Source organism: Arvicanthis niloticus, chromosome 4 (assembly GCF_011762505.2).
Source record: "Arvicanthis niloticus isolate mArvNil1 chromosome 4, mArvNil1.pat.X, whole genome shotgun sequence".
In the NCBI taxonomy this organism is placed as follows: domain Eukaryota; kingdom Metazoa; phylum Chordata; class Mammalia; order Rodentia; family Muridae; genus Arvicanthis; species Arvicanthis niloticus.
Genome location: NC_047661.1, coordinates 63,334,282 through 63,357,793, shown reverse-complemented (window position 1 = coordinate 63,357,793; position 23,512 = coordinate 63,334,282). Strand labels below are relative to the sequence as shown.

General features: G+C 45.7%; 1 protein-coding gene and 1 long non-coding RNA gene across 4 annotated transcripts; one reads left to right on the top strand and one right to left on the bottom strand.

Annotated features, from left to right (window-relative positions):
- The first annotated feature begins 1 nt into the window (after position 1).
- On the top strand, positions 2–16,341 carry LOC143442014 (uncharacterized). Of its 3 annotated transcripts, none has more exons than XR_013109877.1 (5): positions 2–362; positions 2,398–2,567; positions 9,256–9,419; positions 12,862–13,291; positions 14,153–14,315. It is a non-coding gene; the product is annotated as an uncharacterized LOC143442014 (long non-coding RNA). The 3 variants fall into 3 exon arrangements; XR_013109875.1 differs by lacking the exon at positions 14,153–14,315 and adding an exon at positions 15,530–16,341 and having other exon boundaries at positions 3–362; XR_013109876.1 differs by lacking the exons at positions 9,256–9,419; positions 14,153–14,315 and adding an exon at positions 15,530–16,341 and having other exon boundaries at positions 6–362.
- On the bottom strand, positions 15,940–23,498 carry Sfrp2 (secreted frizzled related protein 2). The gene is made up of 3 exons (XM_034501289.1): positions 22,739–23,498; positions 20,417–20,497; positions 15,940–17,147 (listed from the first exon to the last, which is right to left on the bottom strand). Exons 1-3 carry the CDS (start codon positions 23,238–23,240, stop codon positions 16,843–16,845), a joined length of 888 nt encoding a protein of 295 aa, XP_034357180.1. The 5' UTR covers positions 23,241–23,498; the 3' UTR covers positions 15,940–16,842.
- Positions 23,499–23,512: the final 14 nt, after the last annotated feature.

Genomic DNA, 23,512 nt, shown 5'->3' with positions numbered 1-23,512 from the left:
CAGACCACTTCTCGCGCTTGCAGGGCCACATCCTCAGGACCCTAGTGGGGTCCCTGGCCCATACCTGTTCGAGCTGCGGGGTTGCCTTCAGCAAGGCCGCCTCCCTGCGCTCCGCCAGGATCTCGGCGCGCCGGTTCCCCGCGGGGAGCGTGTGGCCGAGTCCGCGTGGGAGCTGAGATGGCAGTGGCGGGGTCGGCGGTCTGACCGACTGCTGTGCGCGACCCCTCAGCCTAAGGACGCGCGGCAGGGGCGCCTTCTGCGGTGTCCTCCTAGGTGATGGAGCGTCCTGAGCCCTCCCCTGCCCCGCTCCGCACTCTTTGCTGGAACCAGAGGTGACTGGGCTGGAGGAGGGTCCTGAGCAGGTAGGAAGAGGTGTGGGGAGTTCAGAACAAATGGATCAGAGCGGTCAAGGGGCGGGGATGGAGAGGAGGGAGAGTAAAGGAAGAGTAAAGGAAGAGTAAAGGGAGAGGGAGAATGATGTGGAGAGAAGGCAAGGGAGGAGGGCGACCGGAGGGCATGAGAAAGGAAGAAGGGCGGAGGAGGGGAAAGAGGAAGAGGAGGACAAAGACAGGAAGGTAGAAGAGTATGAGGGGAGAAGGAAAGAGACGAGGAAGAGAGGTGGAGAGATGAAAGCAGAAAGGGGAGGGAGAGGAGGAGGAGGGGGCAGAAGAAAGAGGAAGGAAGAGCAGAAGACTGGAAGAAGCTGGGGGAAGGGGTTGAGAGGTAGAAGGAAGGAGGGGCAGGCAGAAAGAGGTTTCCTTTTTAGCTCTCAGCAGCGGGTCCATTAGAAGAACAGAGTCTGGTTGGCAGCCCCCATGATGAGCTTGGACCCTTCTTGGACCTCAGATCTTGTTTCCCGGGTCCACTGTTCCTCCACCATCAGTACTTTCAAAGATAACAAAGCCGAGAAATTTCACAGTGAAGAGTATGCAGAACATTACGGTCCTCAGGGTGGTGCTCCAGGACCTGTAGGGTCTCTTGGGAGATCACTCACGACTTACCTTTGTCTTACCTCTACCTTCAGAGGCCACCTCTCTCCCAACATCAAGCGCGAATGTACTCAAGCATACAGTGAAGAAGCACGCAGTTAAATCATCCTGTCCACAGAATGTAGCCTTACTTCATTACCCACAAGATGTTACTACTGTAGATTAAATGTCTAGATGGTCACATCTCTGGAATCGGGGAACTTATTGCTGAGCAGGGGATAGGGACAGACAAATGTCCATCCAAGGACAACTCAGGAGGATGTCAGCATGTATGCTTGGAGCTTGGCTCTACCAGAACAGCTGCAGTAGCTGCCCGTTTCCGGACCTTCTCTGAGGTGTTCTGGTACAGGGGATGTTGGCTAGGGCATGAGAACTGCTCCTTTTGACAGGGTTCCTGGTGCTACCCCTGCTGTTGATTATCTCCAGAGACTTCCCTGGCATGATCAGGGACAGTGCTCCAGCTGGAGGGAAAGGGGATGTGAAGGCCTAGAAACTGGAACCAAAATAAAAACCTTAGTTGACACAGAATACTTGCAGTGTACCAGGTGCTACACCAGGTTGCCTATATGCCTTGACTCATTCAATTTCCCCCTCCCCCGACCCCCAAAGGCATATTCTTGCCTGTAACTAAAGAATGATGGTTCAGAAGCTTGGTAAAGCAGGGGCAGGTATACCTCAGTGGTATATAGCACCTACCTAGCATGCAAAGCCCTCGGATTCTATTTCCATTACTGGGAAAAGGTTTCTTGACACTTTAAAGCTAGTACATCGTACATAGAAATTTGAAGCTCCAGAAGGCTGAATCTGTTGCCTGGTCTCTTAACCACTCAAGACAGTGGCTGTAAAAGTCTATGTAAGTCATATTAGGCAGTATGAATCATGTCCTCAGGAGAATGGAAAGTAATTTCCAGTTTGAAGTGACGGCATTACTGGACTTGTCTCTTGCCTCCAAGGATCCTTCAGAGTGTCTGTCAGGATACATGTCAGAGGGAGGGGATGGAAAGATTCAGGCAACCCCGGAAGTTTAGGTGTGAGATCTATGAGGCTTGACTACTCTTCAGTGATGAGGCCCTGGCCTGTGGCTGGTGCAGTTTAGCGTTTATTTACTTAGGTGTTGTTACTGAGAATGAGTAAGGCAGATTTGGAGGAACTGAGATCCATTTGAGCAAGTTGCATCTTTGCTTTAGCTTCTGGCCTGCTTTCCATGGGGCAATGGTCAGTATTTTTATCCAGTGCAGAATGTCTTCACATTTATCTGAGTTTTTCCAAGTCAGTCAAATCAATAAGACAGTAAGACTTCTCCAGAAGAAAATAGGAATTTTCTTTTCCTATAAAGTTATGGCCAATTATTATTATTGGGTTCTGGATTCCTAATTGGAGACTCTTTTCCCTGGTTGACGCCATAAAGGTCCAAATACTGCACTGACGACATGGGGAGCCATAAGGTTGACATCTTCTTACTGGCTTCACTTCAACAGTTACATCAGAATAAAACCCCAAAACATACTTCCTGTGCTACTTTTCTGAACCTTGGTGCTGTGGTTTGCAAAATCCTCAATCTTCTTCAATAATACAAAGGTAGGTATGGCATGATGGGGATTCACTGGAGTATTGGGGTGAGTCTCTCAGAGGGGTTAATCTACTTTTTCCAGAACAGAGGTTAAGTTCCATAAGAGCAGATTTGAATGAGAATGGCCCTCATGTATTTGACTGCTTAATCACCAGGGACTGACACTGTTGGAAAGGATTAGAAGGATTAGGAGGTATGCCCTTATTGGAGTAGGCGTGGCCTTGTTGGAGGGAGTATGTCACTGGAGGTGGGCTTTGAGGTTTCAAAAGCCTAAGCCAGGACCAATCCCCCTTCCCTCTCCCTCTCCCTCTCCCTCTCCCCCACCCCTTTGCCTGTGGATCAAGATATAGCTCTCAACTACTTCTCTAGAACCATGCCTGTCATGCCTGCTGGTATGCATTCCACCACAAAACTGTAAGGAAGCCTCCAATTAAATGCTTTCTTTTATAAGAGTTGCCATGGTCATGGTGTCTCTTCACAAATATAGAACAGTGACTAAGACAACAGGTTATTATAAAAAGTAAACCTGGGCCCTGAATCTCTCTGACTTCCTGTCAGAGGAACATTGTGATGTTATTCATGATAAAGGTCCTCACCAGAGACTGAACAAATCTGATTGCCTGAGCTTGGACTTTCAGCCTTCAAAGCTTTAATTCAGATAGCTCCTTTTCTTTAAAAGCACTTAGCCACAGATACTTTGTTATAACAACCAAAGTGATATATAAGACAAATCGTGCTCTCTGTAAAATAAGGAGCAGCAGGTGCTCATTCTGAACTTCCTGGAACTGTGCTAAGGGCACATTGGCAGCCTCTTTTCTTATTTGCAGCCCATAACCCTGCGAAGTTCTTGATGGTTCTGGAATGGGAAGCTACAGAAAGGTTGTAGCCACAGTAACAACAGCCCTCTCTTCTAAGATGACCCTCTGCAGGTGATGGGCTGAGGGAGACCATCTGTCCTTCCTATCCCTCCAAATTCCAGTGAGAGGCCTGGGGGAAAATGGCGCCAATTTGGTTTAACTCCAGATGAATGAAAGCTAAATGGAAGATAGTCTCTACTCTTCAGAGGTTTGGAAACAATCTCTCTGCCTCTCTCTGTCTCTCTCCTCCTCTTCCTCTTCTTCTTTCTTCTCTTCCTCTTCCTCCTCCCCCTCCTGCCCATCTCTTCCTCTCCCTCCCTGGCTCTGTCTCACACACACACACACACACACACACACACACACACACACACACACACACATCCATGGTTTTGCTTTGATTAGTTTCAATTGCCTATATTCAATTGTGGCCTTAAAATATTAAGTGGGAAATTCCAGAGGTACACAATTCACCAGTTTAAAAACTGCACCACCTGGGTAACACAATGAAAGCTTTTATGGTGATATTTTGTCAAGGACATAAATTGTCCCTTTGTCCACTGTGTCCACACTGTATGCACTACCCATCGGCTAGTTCCTTAATAATTCCTTCAGTTATTAGATCCACGGAGGAGACACTGCACCTCTTATATGCCATTTGGGACTGTCCACAGTTTTAGGAATCCACTGTCTTGGAATGCCTCCCTGAAGCACAAAAGGGAATTATTCTACATACCAGCACCTTGAATACTAAAGCAATCTGGAATTGAATTGTATGCAAAAGACTGGGAGAGCAAAGAGCTGAGAGAGGCGTGTTGCCACTGGGGTCTGAAAAAGACCAGTTAGGAAACAGAGGCGGCCAGGACCTGAGGTGAGGGTGGTATTTCCAAAGAGTCAAATGAGAAGGGAGACTGTTCTGCAAGCTGGAGAAGGGGGAGGAATCGGAGTCTTTAGATGTAGGTACTACAAAAAGTTTCAGATACCTAGAATGGGGATGAAACTCACTGGCAGAGAACTTGCCTAGCACACAAGAAGCCCTGGTTCTACCCCTAGTGCAAAACTAATGATATTGATGATGACGATGACGATGATGATGATAAATAATAATTTTCAGCTATTGTCATCGATAGAAAGCAGAGTAAGAGATCAAGCCAAACGTATGTTACAAGTCAGAATTAACGGTGGCCTCCGGATGGCCTCCGGTCTATCTATACCTGGCCTCGTATAAGAATACTTTTGTTTCTCTTTCCTAAGAGCGTGACTTTGGTGGGACGGAGCTGTGGTATGATTTTGGCAGTTAACCTCAGGTACTGGAGCTCTGCTGGCAAGTCCTACAGAGAAGACCCCACACCACAGGCTTGAGGTCAGGCTGCTGGGACAGCCTGGATGTTGCTACCCACTCTCTTTTGATCTTGCTATAAACTGGTGACAGCTACCATGAGGGATGAGTCCACAGATGAAATGATATCAGACACAACCTATGCTTAGCCCAGCGCCTGGGCTAACTGTGAGTGTCTGTGAAAGATTAGCTCCTTTTATGGCTAGGTCAATGGACTAGGCTTGCCTGGGATGGGCTGTCTGGCTTCTAACTTAGTAAAGAAGAGACATGTTAAAGGCGCTGGCAAAAAGAAAACAGGGCGAGGGGAGGGACAGGAGCCCCAGGGAGGACTGAAATGTGGTTTTCCCTCCCACTGAGGGGCCCCTGCACTCAATAAACCAGAATGACCCTGGCTGAACTTCCAAGCTTGAAATGGCTGCTTTTTAAAAGGAGTTCTTCTTTCTCAAGATCAATTGTTCAGCAGAACTGAAAAGCTTGCCCTCGGAAGAGGCTGGGTCCTAAAAACCTGCAGGGCAAGCCATTAAAAGCAGGAATGTGGCATTTCTCCTAGGGAGTGGGCACACCACACCCGCCCTTGTCACTGTGGAGACTCTGTTGCCCTCCACTCTAAACTACCCAGAAACCGGAGAACCTGAAAGCCCCGGGTCTAGCTAGAGTTATTTAAATGAACTGGCTGTTACAGGAACCTTAAACCACATGGCATTTGGTTGTGGGGCTGCCCTGGGCCAAGAGCTGTTTGTTAATGCTGTCAGCCCCAGCTTACAAACAGACGATGTTCCAAAAGTGCATTTGCAAGGCTGTGGTTTGAAAGGCAGAAGGCATTTTCCTCATTGATGCAAGGTAATAAATAACGATGAGGGCTACAGGCCAGCATGCAGAGGCACCCAGGGGCGCGCGCACACACACACACACACACACACACACACACACACACACACACACACACACACACGATGGCCAAGATCTGCACATTTTAACTGGGAAATAAAAATAGCAATCAGTAGTGTCACAATACCAATCACTAAAGAATGAGAAAAGCAATAAAGTTGAATATCTTTCCTTTGCACTGATTCTCACTGTTTAAACAAAACCAGACTTCCTCAAGGGGCACCAATAGTTCTGTACAGTCAGGCTCAGGACCCCAGGAAAACTGGGGCTATAGAGACTGGGTAGTTGGAGGTCAGACCAACTTGCAGGGATCTTGGCAATTCTTAATGGTCCAGTGCCTGCACCTGAGGGAAATATGGTTCTCCACAAAGCAGCCTGTGGGGAGCACAGTGGAGAACTTAGCTTAGTCAAGACTACCCAGCTGTTCCTTCACCTAAGATGGAGCCTGGTTCAGTGCTCTGTAGGTGATTAAGCACAAGTCAGTTATCCAAGTAATCAGGGCATAGAACCCAAGTGCCTCTTACACACTGATAACTGAGACCAGACAAGCCATTCCCACCTTCACTGCCTGGATAACAGTGAGATTTAATGCTTCCACCCCAACAGTCACCGAATCTACTGTTCACTGAGGCCTGGCCCCACCAGGCCCCTGGATTTTACCTTTGCTTTTCCAAGTGCCCTCTGCTGCACCGGACACATTTGAAGTTGCTTAATTAGCTTAATGCTAATCAGTTACATATTTTATGCCACTGAGGAAAAAAGAAAAAGAAATGAACCAAAGTAAGGAAAATCTCATTTGTAAAACAACACAAAGTTGTTTTGCAAGATCTAGCCTTCAAGAGACCTGTCAGCAGTTAGCTGGACCCCAGGAAGCCAGGAGAAAGGGAAAGGATTGATGAATGGGTAGAGATGTCCAGGAGAGCTGAGGGAGCTTAATCTCTACACAGTTCCTCTGAAGTGTTTCCTGGAGTAGCAAATATCCTCACAACTGCAACTCTTCCCTTGAAATTACAAAACCCTTACATTTCTTCCAACTGTCCGTGTCCACTCCCATCTCCTACTGACTCAGACTTCTCTTTAAACTATATTTGCTTTTGATTGTGAGTTGGTCATATATATCTTGAGCCCATGAGTGCTAAGTAAGCAAGTGCTTTACTCCTGAGCTACACCCCCAGTCCCCTTTGTACTTTCCCATTTGATGCAGGGTCTTGGGAAGTTTGCCAGGCTAGTATTAACTCACAGTGTATCCCAAGGAGACCTGAACTTGTGATCCTCTTGTCTCAGCCCTCTACATAGCTGGGATGGCAGGCTTGTGTGCAGATTCTTAGGACTTTGGTCAGGTAAATATAAGCAAGTAATTTCTTCTGGGACACATCTTGCTTCTTTAAAAAAAAAAAAAAAGCATTGTTACATTTATTTATTTATTTATTTATTTAGGGATAAGGGAACACAGCCTGGGTCAGAGGACAACCTGTGAGTCAGGTCTCTCTTTCACTCCATGGATCCCTGGGATTAAACTCAAGTCATCATGCTGGGAACCATGTGCCTTTACCTGCTAAGCCATCTGGCTAGGTCCTTTACACAAAGATAGGGTGCCTGTCCTAGAGTCATGCTTAATGTAACCATTCCTATCAAATTCCTTGTGCTCATATTAAGTTTTCACTTCCCCACAATGTTTTCCCTTGCTGTGATATAACTGCTCGTGTGGATAGGTCATCTGCTAACCTTTCTGTGATATAACTGCTCGTGTGGATAGGTCATCTGCTAACCTTTCTGTGATATAACTGCTCATGTGGATAGGTCATCTGCTAACCTTTCTGTGATATAACTGCTCATGTGGATAGGCCATCTGCTAACCTTTCTGTGATATAAACTGCTCATGTGAATAGGTCATCTGCTAATCGTGCTGTGATATAACTGCTCATGTGGATAGGTCAGGTAATAATCAATCCTTTCCTTGCTCAGGAAACTAGTTCTCCAGAAATGCATGTGCCTATCTAGGGTGTTCCCACTCTCTTCTATGGGTCTGCCTGTCTAATCCTGCACCTCTTCTTAACCCACACTGTGTTTTCCCACACCTCTACTACAGTCGCCCAATCCACCCATTCCATCATTATGATCACACTCTAGACGACAGGAAGATGCATAAACAATCTAATATTTTAAATATACTAGCACCAAGCAACAGAAAGATAGTTAATTTAGCCCAGAATTTAATATTCTGTCTACTACAAGCTATTTGATTTGGAAACAACATTGCCGGCAGGTTCTTATTTTATATAAGACCGTTGATGTTTTGTAATGGGCATGTGTTATAGCCATGTGTCATGTTATAACCATATTCTAGTTAACAATAGACTCTGTGCTATTCTGGATCCATAAGATTCTGTGACCTATGGTACCAGAGCTGTCTTGGTTTGTGTAGGTTCACTGGGTGATAAACATTAGTAAGATCACCTAATGATGGATTTCTCAAAACACAGCCCTGCTGCTACCTGCCATGTTACTGTACTTCTTAGTGTATAGCTTGTTAATTAGGATGTGTGTCTTTGCCATCACTTGGAGGTGCTCTGACATGGTTGAGAGAAGAAACTCAGCACAAAGGGCAAAGGCTGGGTCTGTTCTGTTTCACTAGATTTTGTATTTCTATAGAACAATGATCATGTTGTGTGTGTGTGTGTGTGTGTGTGTTTTGTCAGAAGACAAATGGAAACACAAAGTTTGAGGTAGAGAGAGCTGGTGTTTGACAGTAGGGGATCCTACAGGAGTGACTGTGTCACCAGGGGTCTGTAATTTGAGACAGGAAGAAGGTCCCGGAGCAACACTGGTGGTGGAGCCCCTGGGATTTCTAGTTAAGCAGCTGGGATTCACTCAAGTCTCAGTGACAATACAACCTCCATATGATTTCAAACCTTGGGACACCAGGCTTTACCAAAAGGACACACTTGAGACATAACTTATACACTGCATGATCCACCCTTTTAAAGCTGATGATTCTGTGACTTTGGGGGGAGGGTGTTTCGAGACAGGGCTTTTCAGTATAGCCCTGGTTGTCCTGGAACTCACTCTGTAGATCAGGCTAGCCTTGAACTTAGAAATCCACCTGCCTCTGTCTCCCATGTGCTGGTATTAAAGGCATGCGCCACCACTGCCCGGCTGATTCTGTGATTTTTATAGATTCACAAACTGGATCAGTCACCACTACTGACTCCAGAACACGTTCATTACCCACTCCCCAGAAGCCCCAAGTTGTCGTGCTTTATTCTCTCCCTGGGCTATCATGTGATAACCACTAACCCACTTTCTATTTCCATGGTTTGTCTATAATGGACGTCGCTGTGTGTAAATGCAACCCTCTATTACGTGGGCTTCTGCCTGGCTTCTCACTGCTCTGCTTCTGCTGCTCATGGGTGTAGTGCACTCCAGCGTTCCACTCCTTTTTGTGGATAAATAGTGCTCCCTTTCGGGACCAGACCACATTCTGTTCACAAATCAGGCACTCTGGGGTTGTTTATACTTTGAGGCTAGTGTGAACAATGACACTATGAAAAATTGTAAGCAAGTGTATGTTCTTTGTGGACATACATCTTCATTCTTCTTAATCTGTCTCAACAGGCACGGCTGGTGTGACTCATACAGTTAACTGTGTGTTAGAATTTTGAAGATCTACCAAACCATTTTCCAAAATGGCTGCATTGTCACAATTCTGCTTGTAGTGTGTGAGGAATTTCACATTCTCACCTGAAGATCAGTCTGGATTTTTCATGTCAGCCATTCTGGTGGGTGAGAAGCAGTGTTTCCATGTGGCTTTGGCCTGTATTTCCCTGCCAAGCAATTACACAGAATCTTTGTATCCTTGTTACTCATTTCAGTGTCTTGGAAGATACCTGGTATCAGGGCTTTCACCTGGTTCTTTTTATCCATGGATACTTGTCTCAGATACATGGTTTTCAATATTTCCCTAACTGTGTTGGTTGTGTTTCTTTTCCCCAGTAAACTGTGAAATGCACACAGTCTTACATTTATCTGCGATTTCTCTTGCTGCTTGGGACTCCCGTGCTGTAGCTGTTGTCTGTTGCTTAATCCAAGGTCATGGGAATTTACTGCAGTTTCTTCTAAGAGTGTGGGTAGATCCGAGTTACTGTTGTATCCAATGCAAGGTTAGGGTCCATCTTCTCTCTTGTGTGCTGTTTTGTTTGTTCCTGCATATGCAGATAACCATTTACCTCAGTAACATTTATTATAAAACTATTACCTCTCCATTGAATCATTGTATTCTTGTCCTTTTATGCTTATAATTATTCATTTCTACCTACTTGATTCTGTTCATTTTCAAGTGGGTCTGACAAACTGTCTTAATCCTGGAAGGTTTGCAGTAGATTTCAAATACTAACATTTAAAGTGTGAATCATCCACCTTTGTTCCCTCGCCACCTCATCTCCACTATTCGGTATTTTCATAAGAATTTTATAGTTTATCAGTTTCCGCAAAAGAGGCCCCTGAGATAGTGACAGGGATTATGTGGAACTTGTAGACTAGTTGGAGAAATGTTTTGATGTTTATAATATTAAATCTTCGAGGCCATGAACTTGAGATGCCATCCCACTAATTTAGTTCCCTTTATACTTTCTTTCTGTGATTTTTTTCTTAGTTTTTAGTGTGAAAGTGTTGAATTTCATTCATTAGATTCTATTTCTGATTATTATTTTTAATATGGCATAAATGAAACCATACTTTTAATTTCATCTTTAGGATTGTTTACTGCTATGGAAATGCAGTTGTTTCGTGCATTGTATTATATCCTGTAAACTTTAGGGGCTTAGTTTTTAGTGGTAATATTTTCCTTTTCTTCATTTTTTTCTTGTGTGTGTGTGTGTGTGTGTGTGTGTGTGTGTGTGTTCCTTAAAGTTTTCTATTAGTAAGATCCTGTTATTTGTTGGTTTTAATTTTTCATAGTGCATTTTAGATCATCTTATTTGTTAGTAAAGGTTTCAGATCTTCCTTTTCCGACATACTTTTATGATCTGTTTCCTCCCCTCCTCCTTTCCATACATAAATATGGAGTTTCTTCCTAGCACTCCTTTATAATCACGAGTGTTTCTTAAAGGTTGCTAGTACTGTCCCTGCGAGGAGCTTTACTTGAGAATGCGCCTGCGCATGGCGCGAAAACCGAAAACCTAGTATAACAATTGGATGAAAGATTTGAACCAATGAGGGATCTGCACGTCTCCCAAAGCTCTATTTAAGCAGCGGGCTTTCTGAGCTCGGCGTCCTTCCCCTTTTCTCCATCTTAAAGAGCTGTTCAATAAATGCTGTCAGAAGAATCCTGAGTGTGGCGTGCTCCTTATCGGCGAGGTATCGCGTCGCATGTCTCTCCTGCATTCCCAATGCTAATATTTTGGGTTTTGTCTCTTTGTTTGATCAGTCCAAGATTTTCTAGATTGTGTTGATGGACTTTGTCTAGTACTTTTCCGAGAGTTTCTTATCCTGTATGCTATTCCTGTCTGACCTTTGACTCCGTCCTGTGCATCTCCATACGGTTCCTTTCATTTATCACAATTTCGATGTCTAGGGATGTGTTATTTCTCACTTTTTTGTGAGTTTCCCCAACTTCCTCTATCATTCATTTCTACTTCTGTCCATTGTCCTTGGGACAATCCTTTCAGGTGTGCTGAGGTTGGTTCTGTCTCCTGTGTTATCTGAGCTGGTGGGTGGGTGTTTTACTGTATTTGTGTAGTGAGTGCATGACTCTCAGGGCAAAACAGGAAAGGACTGGAACACAGGTTGGCACTATAACAGTGGAACCAGCAAACGTATTAGCTAGTGTACGGGTAGGATGGTTGGAGGGGTGACTTTCCTCACAGTTGCAGGCCTTCCCAGATGCAGTAACTGTCATTTAGAAAAGGGAGGTGCCTTCTGGGTTTAGATGAAATCACAGCATAGCAAGGGTGTCAGATAACTGCTGTGCTAGCCAGCCTTCTCAGCTATGCCAAAATGCCTGACGCAAACAACTTAGAAGGAAAAAAGGTTTATGTTTCCTCTTGGTTTTAGAGGGTCGGAGGACATGGTGGTGTAGAGCAGTTCATACTGTGGCAGCTAGGAAGCATGGAAAAGGAGAGACTAAGTGTGATACAGCCTTCCAGACACCTTCCCTGTGACCTGTTATGGTTTTCTTCCAACTAGGTTCTGCCTCCTATGGCCCACCACTTCCTAATAATGCTAGCATGTTCTGTACCCATCAAGGATTAGATCAGAGCCCACACAATGCCACCATCTCCAGGATGCCCAGAGTTGTGCTTTCCTACCTCACTAGGCATTTCCCCACCCTCCAGTCAGGTTAATAACTCAAAGTAGCCATCAGAGGCAACGTGGACTTCCTTAACTGTCTTAATTGACAGCACTACTTGGTGACCCACTGACATTTCTATCTCTGTGAGCATTTTCATAAAGATCCTAAACTTGACCTGAGCCAAGCATTCCATGTTCTATGCTGGTTAACTGTTCTCTCCTCTGTGCATTGCTGAGGGCCATGTACACCTCCCTCCGATACCACGTTGATTGTCTGGGCCTTTCTTTTTTATTGGGTTCTGAGTCCTTTTGGAATGCTCACTCCTATATCACCAGAATCTTGTATAATTCCTCTAGAATAAAGTTGGGGTAGGGTACAATTACTGCATCTATACCTACACCAGCTTATGGCTTGTGGATATACTTGGTGTATGTTTATTGAGGAATAAACCACTGTCAAATTACTGGTGGTCAGTAAATATTTGCTGAGTTAATAAATTAGTGTGTACACACGTGATGTGTTTCAGAGGCAGAAGTCACACTGTTCAATCCTTCAGACTCAGTAACTGTGTAAGGGAAATACAGGGTGAAGATAAGTCATGGGGGCTTGTGCTTGGATTTGATTTTCAGTGTTGACATTCCTTTCCCCCAAGATCATTGAGAACCTCAGACATACTGTTATTCGATGAGAAAATAGGTAATGGGAGATGGAGAGTGTTTTTTGGGTAACTGAGCTCGTTGTGTTATGAATTTCAGTCTACTGAATTGTGTTTATAGGTGTGTTTATTCTTTGTGGAATTAGGAAATGCTATTCAAAGAACACTTAAGTTTGTCTTTATGGATCAAATCGTATCTTGAGCTATTTATTAAAAGGATGAGGAATGAGCTGCCTGGGGATATATAATTTTAATATTCTTTACCTTTTCTGTTTAGGGAACTCTCCTACTTTAAGTATTTGAGCTTCTCCATGAGTCACAAATCATCTTAAGGAAGCCAGAAGCCTGAAGCGCTCTCTGTTTCCATCCATGGATGCACAGTCACGGTTCCATCTGCCTACAAAACAAGCCCAGTAGCCGAAGAAGTAATTAAGACTACAGCCACAAACATATCAAGAATAAATAAGCTATGTTCATTAGATCAAAACAAAACAACAATAAAACCGAGCGCAAACCTACCTGCTCTACTCCAGGCCCACCTTATGGCTTGTGCCTAAGATGGGGACAGGATGAGCAGTGGTCAGAGCTGGAAGGTCCACAAGCCATACGTGGCAAGAAGGAGACCGCAGCAGGAGCTACAGTGACTGACAGAAGCCTGGTCTGGCATCAGCGTGCTCTCTAGAGCCCAAGGTCGTATATCCCCTTATGTAAGTATGTAACCTCTGGCTTGTTTGGAGAGAGAACATTCATTCAAGTAGATTTCTTTCTGTCAAGTGTGTTCACTTGTTGGTTTTGACATGTTCTGTGGTAGCTTAGGCTGACTTTGAACGTGCTGTAGAGCTGAGACTGAACTCCTGACCTTCCAGCCTCCACCTCCTAAGTGCTGAGAGAGTATACATCCTTTGCCACTGCACCTCTGGTTTTTCCCCAGTTTTTTCTTTTCAACACTTCTGCCCAGTGTGTCTATCCCCACTCTGACTCCTGACTTTGGATGAAGTGGATCTTGTATTTACTGTTTGCTTCTTTGTCTTTTCTTTGCTTTTGTCCTTTTCCTAAGCCCCATATCTCCCGGTTGAACTGTCTGACTAAGAGTTCTGGAGGGGCATGAAGTCCCCATGCTCACACACTGAAACTGGGGGAACCAGAAATGTTAAACATGGATGCTTTTCTCTTCAGTGGAAGTGATTTACACCGGTTTCTGCCTGGAAATCTGGAAATCTATGTAGTTAATAACTTGGTGATCTTTGCTCTCTGTAGGATCAGGCCCCATCCAAATCCCTCAGCCTACCACATCAATCCCAGACCCTTCCCAGACTCTTGAGCATTGCTTCTAAGTCAATAGAACCCATCCTTATGGAATCGGTAGCAGGTACTTTGCAAAAGAATTTCAATATAGTCTTGCCTTAAACTTTATAGTGTTATCTCCCCCCCCCCCCACCAAGTTTTACTGTGTAAGTATGTCAAAAATAAATGGCTTGGGTCAGATTGTAGAACTTTGAGCCAACACTGGCTAGCTAGGTTATGTTGAACTGGATTTCCTTCTTGCCTCATGCTGTGTTATTTTGCAGGCCAGCAATGTTTGCAGGAAGCCCCACAGAATTCTCCCATCCCCTCTCCCCATCCCACACCTTACTATTCCTGGTCATGCCTTGGGATCCATGGGATTTGCCTTGATGATCTGGATGATCTGATGAGAAGCAGAATCTAGTAGTGGTGCAGAGGAATACGAAAGGTATCGGCTAACCATGCGGCCTAGGCAGTGGGCCACCTTAGCTGTGGAGGGAGCAGAACCTGAGGTGCTGTAGAGAGATGGCCAGGGATAGAAGGTAAGAGTAGTCTCTTACCTTAGCTCAGCCAGATAGATAAAATGCTGTTAGACGAATCCCTCATTAGATGACCACCATTAGAAATGCCATATTCGGGGCAGAAGAGGTGACTCTGCAGTTAAGATCGTGTGTCTCACCTGCAGGTGACACAAGCTCATTTCCCAGGACCCACACTTGGGTGACTCACAACTGCCTATAACTGCAGCTTCAGGGTATGTGATGTCATCTTCTGGACTTGCCAGGCATTGCATTCTTGTAGACAGACAGACAGACAGACAGTCTCACATGCGCGCGCGCGCGCACACACACACACACACACACACACACACACACACACACACACACGGATTTTCTTTTAGAAAATCAGAGTTGGCAAGGAACTGCTGTGCTCACACTATCTGTATTCTCTCTCCAGACAAGTCACCAGCTTTACTGATATAATCTTCTGGCACCTCCCTGGCTTTCTTTCCCCTTCATTTCCTTACACAGTCTCTATAAGGAGTACTGATGTCTGTGTCCTCAGTACCTAAAGCACGTCTGGCACGTTATCAGTCACTGCTCACTAAGTACTTGTGCAAAGGTGAGTGTCTTCACTCCCACATTGAACAGATGGCAGAATCTGTTTTCTCACTGGCTTGAGTGTTTTAGGAGCCCTGCTGGCTGGTCCCTGGGCCTCACTTTTATGTGCTGGATAGAATGCCTAAGTAAGTTTTATAATCAAATAATGAACTCTGCGGACAGACATTGCTAAGGTCTGTTTGTGTCCTTCCAAAATTCATCCTAAGGTTAGATCCCCAGCCAGGTGGTATTAGGAAGTGGAGCCTTTGAGATGAGGTCCTGCTGGCAGAAATGAGATTCCTGCTCTGATCAAACCCACCCAGGGACGTTTTGTCCTCCCCCCACCCTTTGCCATATTAGTGGATAGTGAGAAGGAACCATCTATGGAGAGGAGTGGCGTCATAGGATACTGAGTCTCCTGGCTCCTGGACTAACTGCCAGAGCTGTGTGAAATAGATTTCAGTTTTGTATTAATTGCCCAGTCTAAGATATTTTGTCACAGTGGGATTAAGACAGGCATTTATGGCTGTCTGTCTGACTCTTTCTTATCCTGTTTTTCAGCATCCTCTCTATATCCTGGTTTCCAGTGGATATTCTACAAATCATAGCTTTCTTTACCTCAGAGCTTAAGTACGGAAGGACTTACCACGTTCACAATGGCTGCTCTTCTCTTCTCTAAGAATCTCCAGCAATAAACAGCAGGACCCTGAGGCACAGGACCCAGAAGTTTAGAGGCCCGTTGCACTGAGACGGGCCAATGAGAGCCTTCAAGTCTCTGCCATCTGCAGGAGCAGCTCATGAATCTGGCTGAAATGTGAGGTACACGCTAACATACGAGGAGACGAGTCCTAAAACACTGGAGTGGCTGGGAACTCCAACCTGCTGTGGGGAGGGCCGGGCCTCCTGAGAAGAAAAAGACCGAGCTCCCTCCCAGCTCCTTGGTCAAAGGAGACATGACAGAAGACAAAGAATAGGTACACCAAGATGTAAAGTTTATATACAAAGAATATAATGTTTATCTGAAATATTTACAGTGTTGGTTAAAGCAATATTTTTACAACTTTTCCAGGTCAACTACTACGTATATTACAGGTAAGCTACAATGATTTAGTTTGCGAAAAATGAAAAAAAAAAAAAAAAACAAAAAAAAACAAAAAAACGGAGTAAAAATATGTTTTAAACAAAGCTTAAAATACTTGTCAATTTATAAACTGTATTATTCACTTTGCCCTTTATTTGAAGGCATCATGCAATGAGAGGTGGTTAATGTGTGCTTATAAACTGAAGTTCTGCTGGGATGGGATGCATGCAATGTTGGAGTTAATGAGGGGGTAAAATGAGCGATGAAATGTTTGAAGACTTAGACGCCAGAGTCTCAGGCTGGAACCGAGGAAGACTTTGAGATAACAGCCAGCTTTATCTCAGTCAAGTCTGGCACCCACAAACTTAGACCACAGAGAGAAAAAAAAAAAAAAAGAAACAATTTATGTGACACGGCAACCTAAGTGCACAGTATAAACCAACAGACTGACCAAAGAGAGGAAATGCCCCTCAGGTCACAGTACTACAGCTACTCAAAACTAACCTTAAAATGAGCTGTTTTAAAACTTCATAAAAATAGTTATGATTTTATTAGTTTGAATATTTCTACAAGACCTGGATGGACTTTCATTTTAAGTGAAACAGCTATCCATTCCCGGGGCTTCCTAGGGCCTTATAACTCAGGACATGTTAGGGATACACACATGCAAGAGGCAGGGCAAACTGCTCCAAGCTGGGGCTGTAGCTTTCACGACTGTGCTCGGGAAACTGGAAATGAGGTCGCAGAGTGGAAGTGGTCCTCGGAGCCCAGGGCCTGGTTGGTCACTAGGAAACTAGCATTGCAGCTTGCGGATGCTGCGGGAGATGCGCTTGAACTCTCTCTGGCCCTTCTGCCACCGTTTCACGGAGGTGATCACCAGCTCTCCACCCTGTTTCTGTCCCATGACCAGATAGGGTGCGTTGATGTCGCTCATCTCCTCACAGGTGCACTGCAGGCTGTCTTTGAGCCACAGCACTGATTTCTTCAGGTCCCTTTCGGACACACCGTTCAGCTTGTAAATGGTCTTGCTCTTCGTCTCCAGGATGATTTTGGTGTCTCTGTTGATGTAGGTTATCTCCTTCACTTTGATTTTCAGTGCTGTGAATACAAGAGGGGCAGGACCGTCGACACAAGACACGGGTTATGATGGGGGAGAACTGTGTAGGTTGTAAGCTTTGCTGCCCTTTGTGTGCTTGGTCTGTGTGGGGAAGAGGAGCTTCCTATAATCGAACAGACATTAGGGTTGTTGTGGGTAGGGGCTTTCTGGCCCTGGGATCACCAGGAAGCTCCATTTCTAAAGTCCCCAAACATTGGCAGGACATTTTGTTTCCAATCAGCTACCCTTCCAGAACCTTCTTGCAGGACTCAGTTAACCCTTTTCCTCACACCGGACCCTTGTGTTGGTAAGTTTCTTGGCATGTGGTTCTTGCTACTCCCAGCAAACGACTCCCCTAACAGAGGAGTCTTCAGCATGGGGACCAATGCCTAACTCGTCAGTGAAACAAGAACCTCGCTGGCTGCAAACCTTAAACTGGGTTTATTATGTCAGAGAGGCTTCTAGGCAAACTTGTGAGGAAATGGTATCACCGTCACTGTTTTCTGAAGAACAGATTACAGGGGAAGGAGAAATGGGTCTTGCAGCTGCTTTTGATTTGGTAAAGTAACAAGGAGAAAAAAGATGCAAGTCTCTCTCTCTCTGTCTTTTTTTTTTTTTCAAGAGCACAACATGTTTAGCCATAAAAGTGTTTTTCTGAAGACCTCATCCCCATGTGCTCTCATTTGCCTAGCTAAGGCCAAGGCCTTTACAGACCATGTATGTACTCTTTCCAAAATGTGTATGTAGAGTCATCAGAATGTTAAGACCAAAAAGTAAGTTGTTGACTATAAAGGACACATTTTATAGTCATGACCACTATGCGCTGGGAAACACATAGGCCGGGATTAAATGTCAGGACTCCACACATACAGGAAAAGGATAAAATTTTCAGGTTAGAAAGGGCCGTCCCATTAAAATCTCATTAGTACATGAAGATGCAAGTCTCCAGAAGTGTCTGTGACTTGTACCAGGCCACCCAGGTAGCTTGTGTCCTATCTCAGTCCCCAAATCTTGTTCTACACTAGCACTGTGTTCTCCCGAGGGCGACATCAAACCCTCATCCTCGTGGAGCATTAAGCGGCTCAGCTCCAGTGTGTCCCAAGACTCTTGGTGCCACCGACAGCTGTACTAGATGACACGCATGTCTGACTTCCCAACTTTGATGGGGTTTAATGCATTGTTTAAATTAGTAATAGTGGAGAATTGTGTGTGTGTGTGTGTGTGTGTGTGTGTGTGTGTGTGTCTTTGAGGTTTTCGTTTCCTTAAAAAGAAAATTCAGACAGGGAATTCAACTGAGCTGGCTTTCCAGCCAAAATAGAAATGAATGATGCTGTATGGTGACGCGTGGGTGCTGTGACTTGGTGAATGACAGTTTTTCCTGATGTGGTACTCATCCGAACCATAGTACTGACTCCTCAGAGTTTACGAAATACACTGTGTAGAAATATCACATGTTCCTGTGACTCTACTAAGGGATAAGTGGCTGCCGTAGGGGTGAATTGAACTGGTTATACATTAGCCAAGAGTCTAGTCTCTGACATAGATGGGGCTGGAGGGGCCAGGCTTCACCTGATCAATGAAACATTCTTGATCTTCAAATACCAGAAGCATCATCAGTTTGAACCAGGAGGTGTGTTATATATATATATCATAGGGGAAGTGGTAGGGGTTCCTCCTTCGACTCGAAGCTGAGACAAAACATAGGGAATCAAAGACCCAAGATAACATTCTTGCTCCGGAAGGTGTGACTGAGGATACAGGGTGTGGTAGGAGGCAGAGGTGACAGTTCTGGGCCCAGGTATGTTGTGTAACCTGTCCTGTAGAGGTAAGGAGGTGGGGAGTGTCATGCCTGCCAGGATGATGCCAGTTAAATAAGCCCCATCAATTAGCCTGTTCCATCTACTGCTCGGCAAAGCACAGAGGCAAAATGGAATACCCCTTCATTGTTCCTATCTCAAAGAAGCAGGGCAGCAGAGAGCGAAGTCCCGATGGTGATGGTGATGGTGATGGTGGCACTGTGCAGTGGCACATACTCATACTTACACTGCTTCTTTGGCTCAGGACTCCATATGGCCCTTTGGGCAAGTTTGTCTTCTGTTAGGTAAGCCACAAAGCAAGCAAGCGGTGGTGTGTTTGTGTGTGTGTGTGTGTGTGTGTGTGTGTGTGTGTGTGTGTGTGTGTATCAACAGTGGCACTAGTTTCCTCAGTCGTAAAGATGTGTTGAGTGTATGGGAATGTTAGCATGGATCTGTTAGACTCCATGCTGTTTGGTAGACCAGTGACCATCCCTGCTCACTGGTAACTTCCAGCTTTTGACTGAATAATGCCCCTTAGGGATACAAACCCCTCTAATACGACCACACATGCCTATCCTTGGGGCAGGATTGAAGCAACAGTGCTGACTGGGTGTGGCAGCCATGTGGGATTTTGGCTTTGCCTCTTGTCTAGATAGTTTCCTCCCTTCCCCTACCTGGGGGTGAGGCTTGCAGCCAAGCGGTAGGTGCAGGTAATGTTCTTTGCAGATAAAGTCTCTCCTTCCCTACCATCTCCTAAAGGGAGTGACTTACTGTTTATGCTTCTTGAATATCATCACCTGCATTGCTTGACTTCATCTGTCCCAACACTACACCATCGTGGCCTCTTCCACCTCACCTAACTTGGGAAATCTCTCTCTCTCTCTCTTTCTCTCTCTCTCTCTCTCTCAACAATTTGTAAAACTGTGACCAATGTGTCGCTATGGGGCTACAAATAGAATGTAAATATTTTTGTTTGATGCTAGTACAAGTGTTTATTTTGGGCCCCTTTAAAAGCTTGAATCTATTTTGCTGAGGGTCGTATGCGCTTTCCAGTTCTTGGCACACATGCCAAGCAACTGAAAAAAGATACGTGGCATAGGATTCTGTGTGCTGACACCAAAAACAAAACAAAACAAAAACAAACAAACAAAAAATACCCAACCAAAACAAAACAAAAAAACCACGCCCAAGAGGTTAGTAGTCAACTACTGTGCACTGGTGCCTTGGGAAATTCCTATTAGGTTATTGTTTAAGAGAACAGTGAATGTCATCCAATGTAACTCGGCTCCAGACGGTTACTTATGAAGAGATTTAAGAGCCAGTGAGGTGACTTTAGGGAACAGGAGAGGTGATCATGTCTCGCCCAGCCTCATCTGGTGACTTCTTACGGATTTTGGATTTCTACTTTTAACTTTTCATGGTGAATGAAACTTGGATGGATATGACATCTGTTGGCGGTGGTGGCAGCTACTTACCGAAGTCATTTTTACAAAGAGTTTCCATTATGTCGTTGTCGTCCTCGCTCTTGGTTTTGCAGGCTTCACACACCTTGGGAGCTGGAGACGTGAAAAGAGCTTCAGTGAGTTGGCTTAAAAGGGAACAGCAGGTGGCGTTTGTAAACAACTCAAAAGGACCAAGCCAGGCCAGCTCAGCCATTGTCCTGTAACCCCTGCTTCTACCTCCTCCATAGAAATTGGACCCCTCCTTCCCTAGCTGCACTTTCCATCTCTGGCTGGATGAAATCAGAGTGGTCACAGGTCTGGCTTCCTGAGCACTAACCCGCAGATAAAAAGGGGGCTGTGGTCAGTGGGTAGGTGTGTGTTGCAAGATGACCTGGAGAGGCTGCTGCTTTTCAATTCCTCCTCCTTCTCCTCCTTACTCCTCAAACGACTCCAGCCATTCCCGAATCTCTAAGAAGAAAGTGCTCAGGGATCCAAATCTCACTGGGGTATGGGAAAATATAGAACCATAAAATACAACGGGAAGATGGTTTCATCTGCAAAACATGGAGAAAGCCCCTTCCGCTCAGCAAGGCTCTAAGTCTAGGGGATCTTCTGCAGATATTTTTTTTTTCTCATCTGAGCTGGCCAGTGTGGTGCTTTGAGGAACCTATGGGGCCTGTTTGTTTGCATCTTGGAAGTGCATCTCAGTAATTCCCACAGCCAGCTCTAACTGGCTCTCCTGCACCCTGTGCTTCCTGCCAAGTCTGCGGTTCAGTTATGGTTTATTTCATTATTCCACTCCAGCCCCTTGATACAGGTGCTTGTTGCCTATCCTTGCCTGTGCAAGCAAATAAACCTGGGGACAGGGCGATGTGGATGAAGAAAAACTTTCTGCGGGTTTGTCTGAGCAGACCCGGGGTGCTGTGGGCTTGCTTACCCAGTTATCAGTCTGTCTAAGGCTGTCGTGAAAGAACACACTTGCACTTTCTTTCTCTAATGTATAAATATGCCCAATGATATCTTTAAAATTCAAGTGCCATCTTGTAAGTTTTCACCAGCATGAGATTGAATTTTCACAGGAAAACAAACAAACAAACAACAATCCTTGTGACCCATAAAAGAAAAGTTATCTGATTTTTGAAACTATCAAAGAGCAAACTTTGCTGGCACACAGGCCTATTTTGAAGGAGGAAAAGTGAACACTGGAAGATTACCCGGGGTATATTTGAGTTAATAGTAGGAAGAAAAACAAAAGCAACCCCCACAAAACAACCCCAGCCCTACCCAACCAGAGAGACACACTTCCAACCAGGAGGCTCAGAATGTGTATGAAATGCGACCGACCTGTATTGGTTATTCTATTGTATATGTTGGGCAAATGTTTGAAAAATGCCAAACATTTGCAATAAATTAGAAACCTAACCAATAAGATGATTGCAGACTCATGGTGCCTGCCAGGAAAGATTGCTAAACAACTTTGTATTTTCTTTAACTAATGATGTCTGCAGGAAAACAATTAGCGATTGAAAGGGAGACGCTGCTGCAGCCCGAGAGGGATTAGGAAGCCCCCTTTCTATCTCAGGGGGCCTAAATCAGCTCAGACACATTGTATACTTTTTCCTTTCAGGAAAAATATCAAGGGCCCATGAGGTTTTCATTGTTTTGATGGTTTTTTTGCCTATGAACTTCCCTGTTTTCTAAAAACTTGAGGGAACTCTTCTGCATGATTTTTTTCCCCAGCTAATTAAAACCACTTCTAAGATAAAAGCCGATAGTGACAGAAAGATGATTCCTGGAGATTCCCTTTATCCTCTCCCTCAAACACCTGGGAGTTAAAATCGATATTCAGGGTTCCTCTCGCTCCCAGGCAGTCTTCTTTTTATCTCCATAACCTATATTGGCAAAGGACAAAACATATCTCAAAAGGTGATCAATGTGTGTCGTTTGTTTTTATCCAGTGGGACAAGAATGTGCAGAGAGGCTGAGCCTGAAGTGTTTGGCCTGGGTGCTCATCGCTAGGACCCGACCGTGGTAAATGCTTTCAGAAGCGGGTACACAGAGCAAGATTTTTTTTTAAAGGCTTGCCACTTTTGTTTGGCTTTCTTAACTACCCAAGAGGAGCTGTTAGAACCAAGAAGGGATCTTGGCTCATGGATGGATATCTCGAATTTGATACTTCCTATGGCAACAGACTAGGGCAGGGAGAGCTGCCATACCCAAGGTTGGGACCCCCAGCCTGGACAAACAAGGATATGGAGTGGTGGCTGCGGGGTGTCGTCCCCCCTCCCCCCATCCTTAGATCCTAGCACCTCAGGTTACTTGGGAGTGTGAGTGGATCGAAGAAGGAAGGCTTACCTTCCTCTGTGGCCGGCAGGAGGTGGTCGCTACTAGCGAGGGGGATGCAGAGGTCGTTGTCTTGCGGGAAACGGTCGCACTCCAGCATGTCTGGCCAGGGGAAGCCGAAGGCGGACATGACCGGGGCGCAGCGGTCCTTCACCTGGACGCAGAGCGAGTGACACGGTTGGATGGTCTCATCTAGGTCGTCGAGACAGACAGGGGCGAAGAGCGAGCACAGGAACTTCTTGGTGTCCGGGTGGCACTGCTTCATGACCAGCGGAATCCAGGCGCCCGCCTGCTCCAGCACCTCCTTCATAGTCTCGTGGCCCAGCAGGTTGGGCAGCCGCATGTTCTGGTACTCGATGCCGTGGCACAGCTGCAGGTTGGCCGGGATGGGCTTGCAGTTGCTGCGCTTGTAGGAGAAGTCGGGCTGGCCAAAGAGGAAGAGCCCACGCGCCGAGCCCAGGCAGCAGTGCGAGGCGAGGACTAGCAGCAGCAGCGAGGCAGGGCCCCGCGGCATCGTGGACTAGCGACCCCCGGGGGGCGGAGGGAGCTGAGCCGGGGGAAGCGAGAGGTGGCCGGAGCCCGAGCTCGTCCCGGACTCGCTCGCTCTGCTCGTGGGCTCTGGACAGCGGGCTGCGCGAGCGCGCGAAGCCGGGCGCCGGGAGGTAGGCGCGGGCAAGGCACTGCAAGCCCGCGCGCAGCTCCGGGGGGCTCCGACCCGGGGGAGCAGAGTGAGCAGTGGCTGGGGCCAAGCCAGAGTTTTCTTGGCCTTTTTTATGCAAATCTGGA

Bases quoted from the DNA above. Each gene is read 5' to 3' on its own strand.
- Sfrp2 (XM_034501289.1), bottom strand. From the start codon at position 23,240: ATGCCGCGGGGCCCTGCCTCGCTGCTGCTGCTAGTCCTCGCCTCGCAC. The intron at 20,498-22,738 runs GTAAGCCTTCCT...TCACGTCTCCAG, and splicing joins CCTGCCGGCCACAGAGGAAG to CTCCCAAGGTGTGTGAAGCC. The intron at 17,148-20,416 runs GTAAGTAGCTGC...TTGTATTCACAG, and splicing joins TCTTTGTAAAAATGACTTCG to CACTGAAAATCAAAGTGAAG.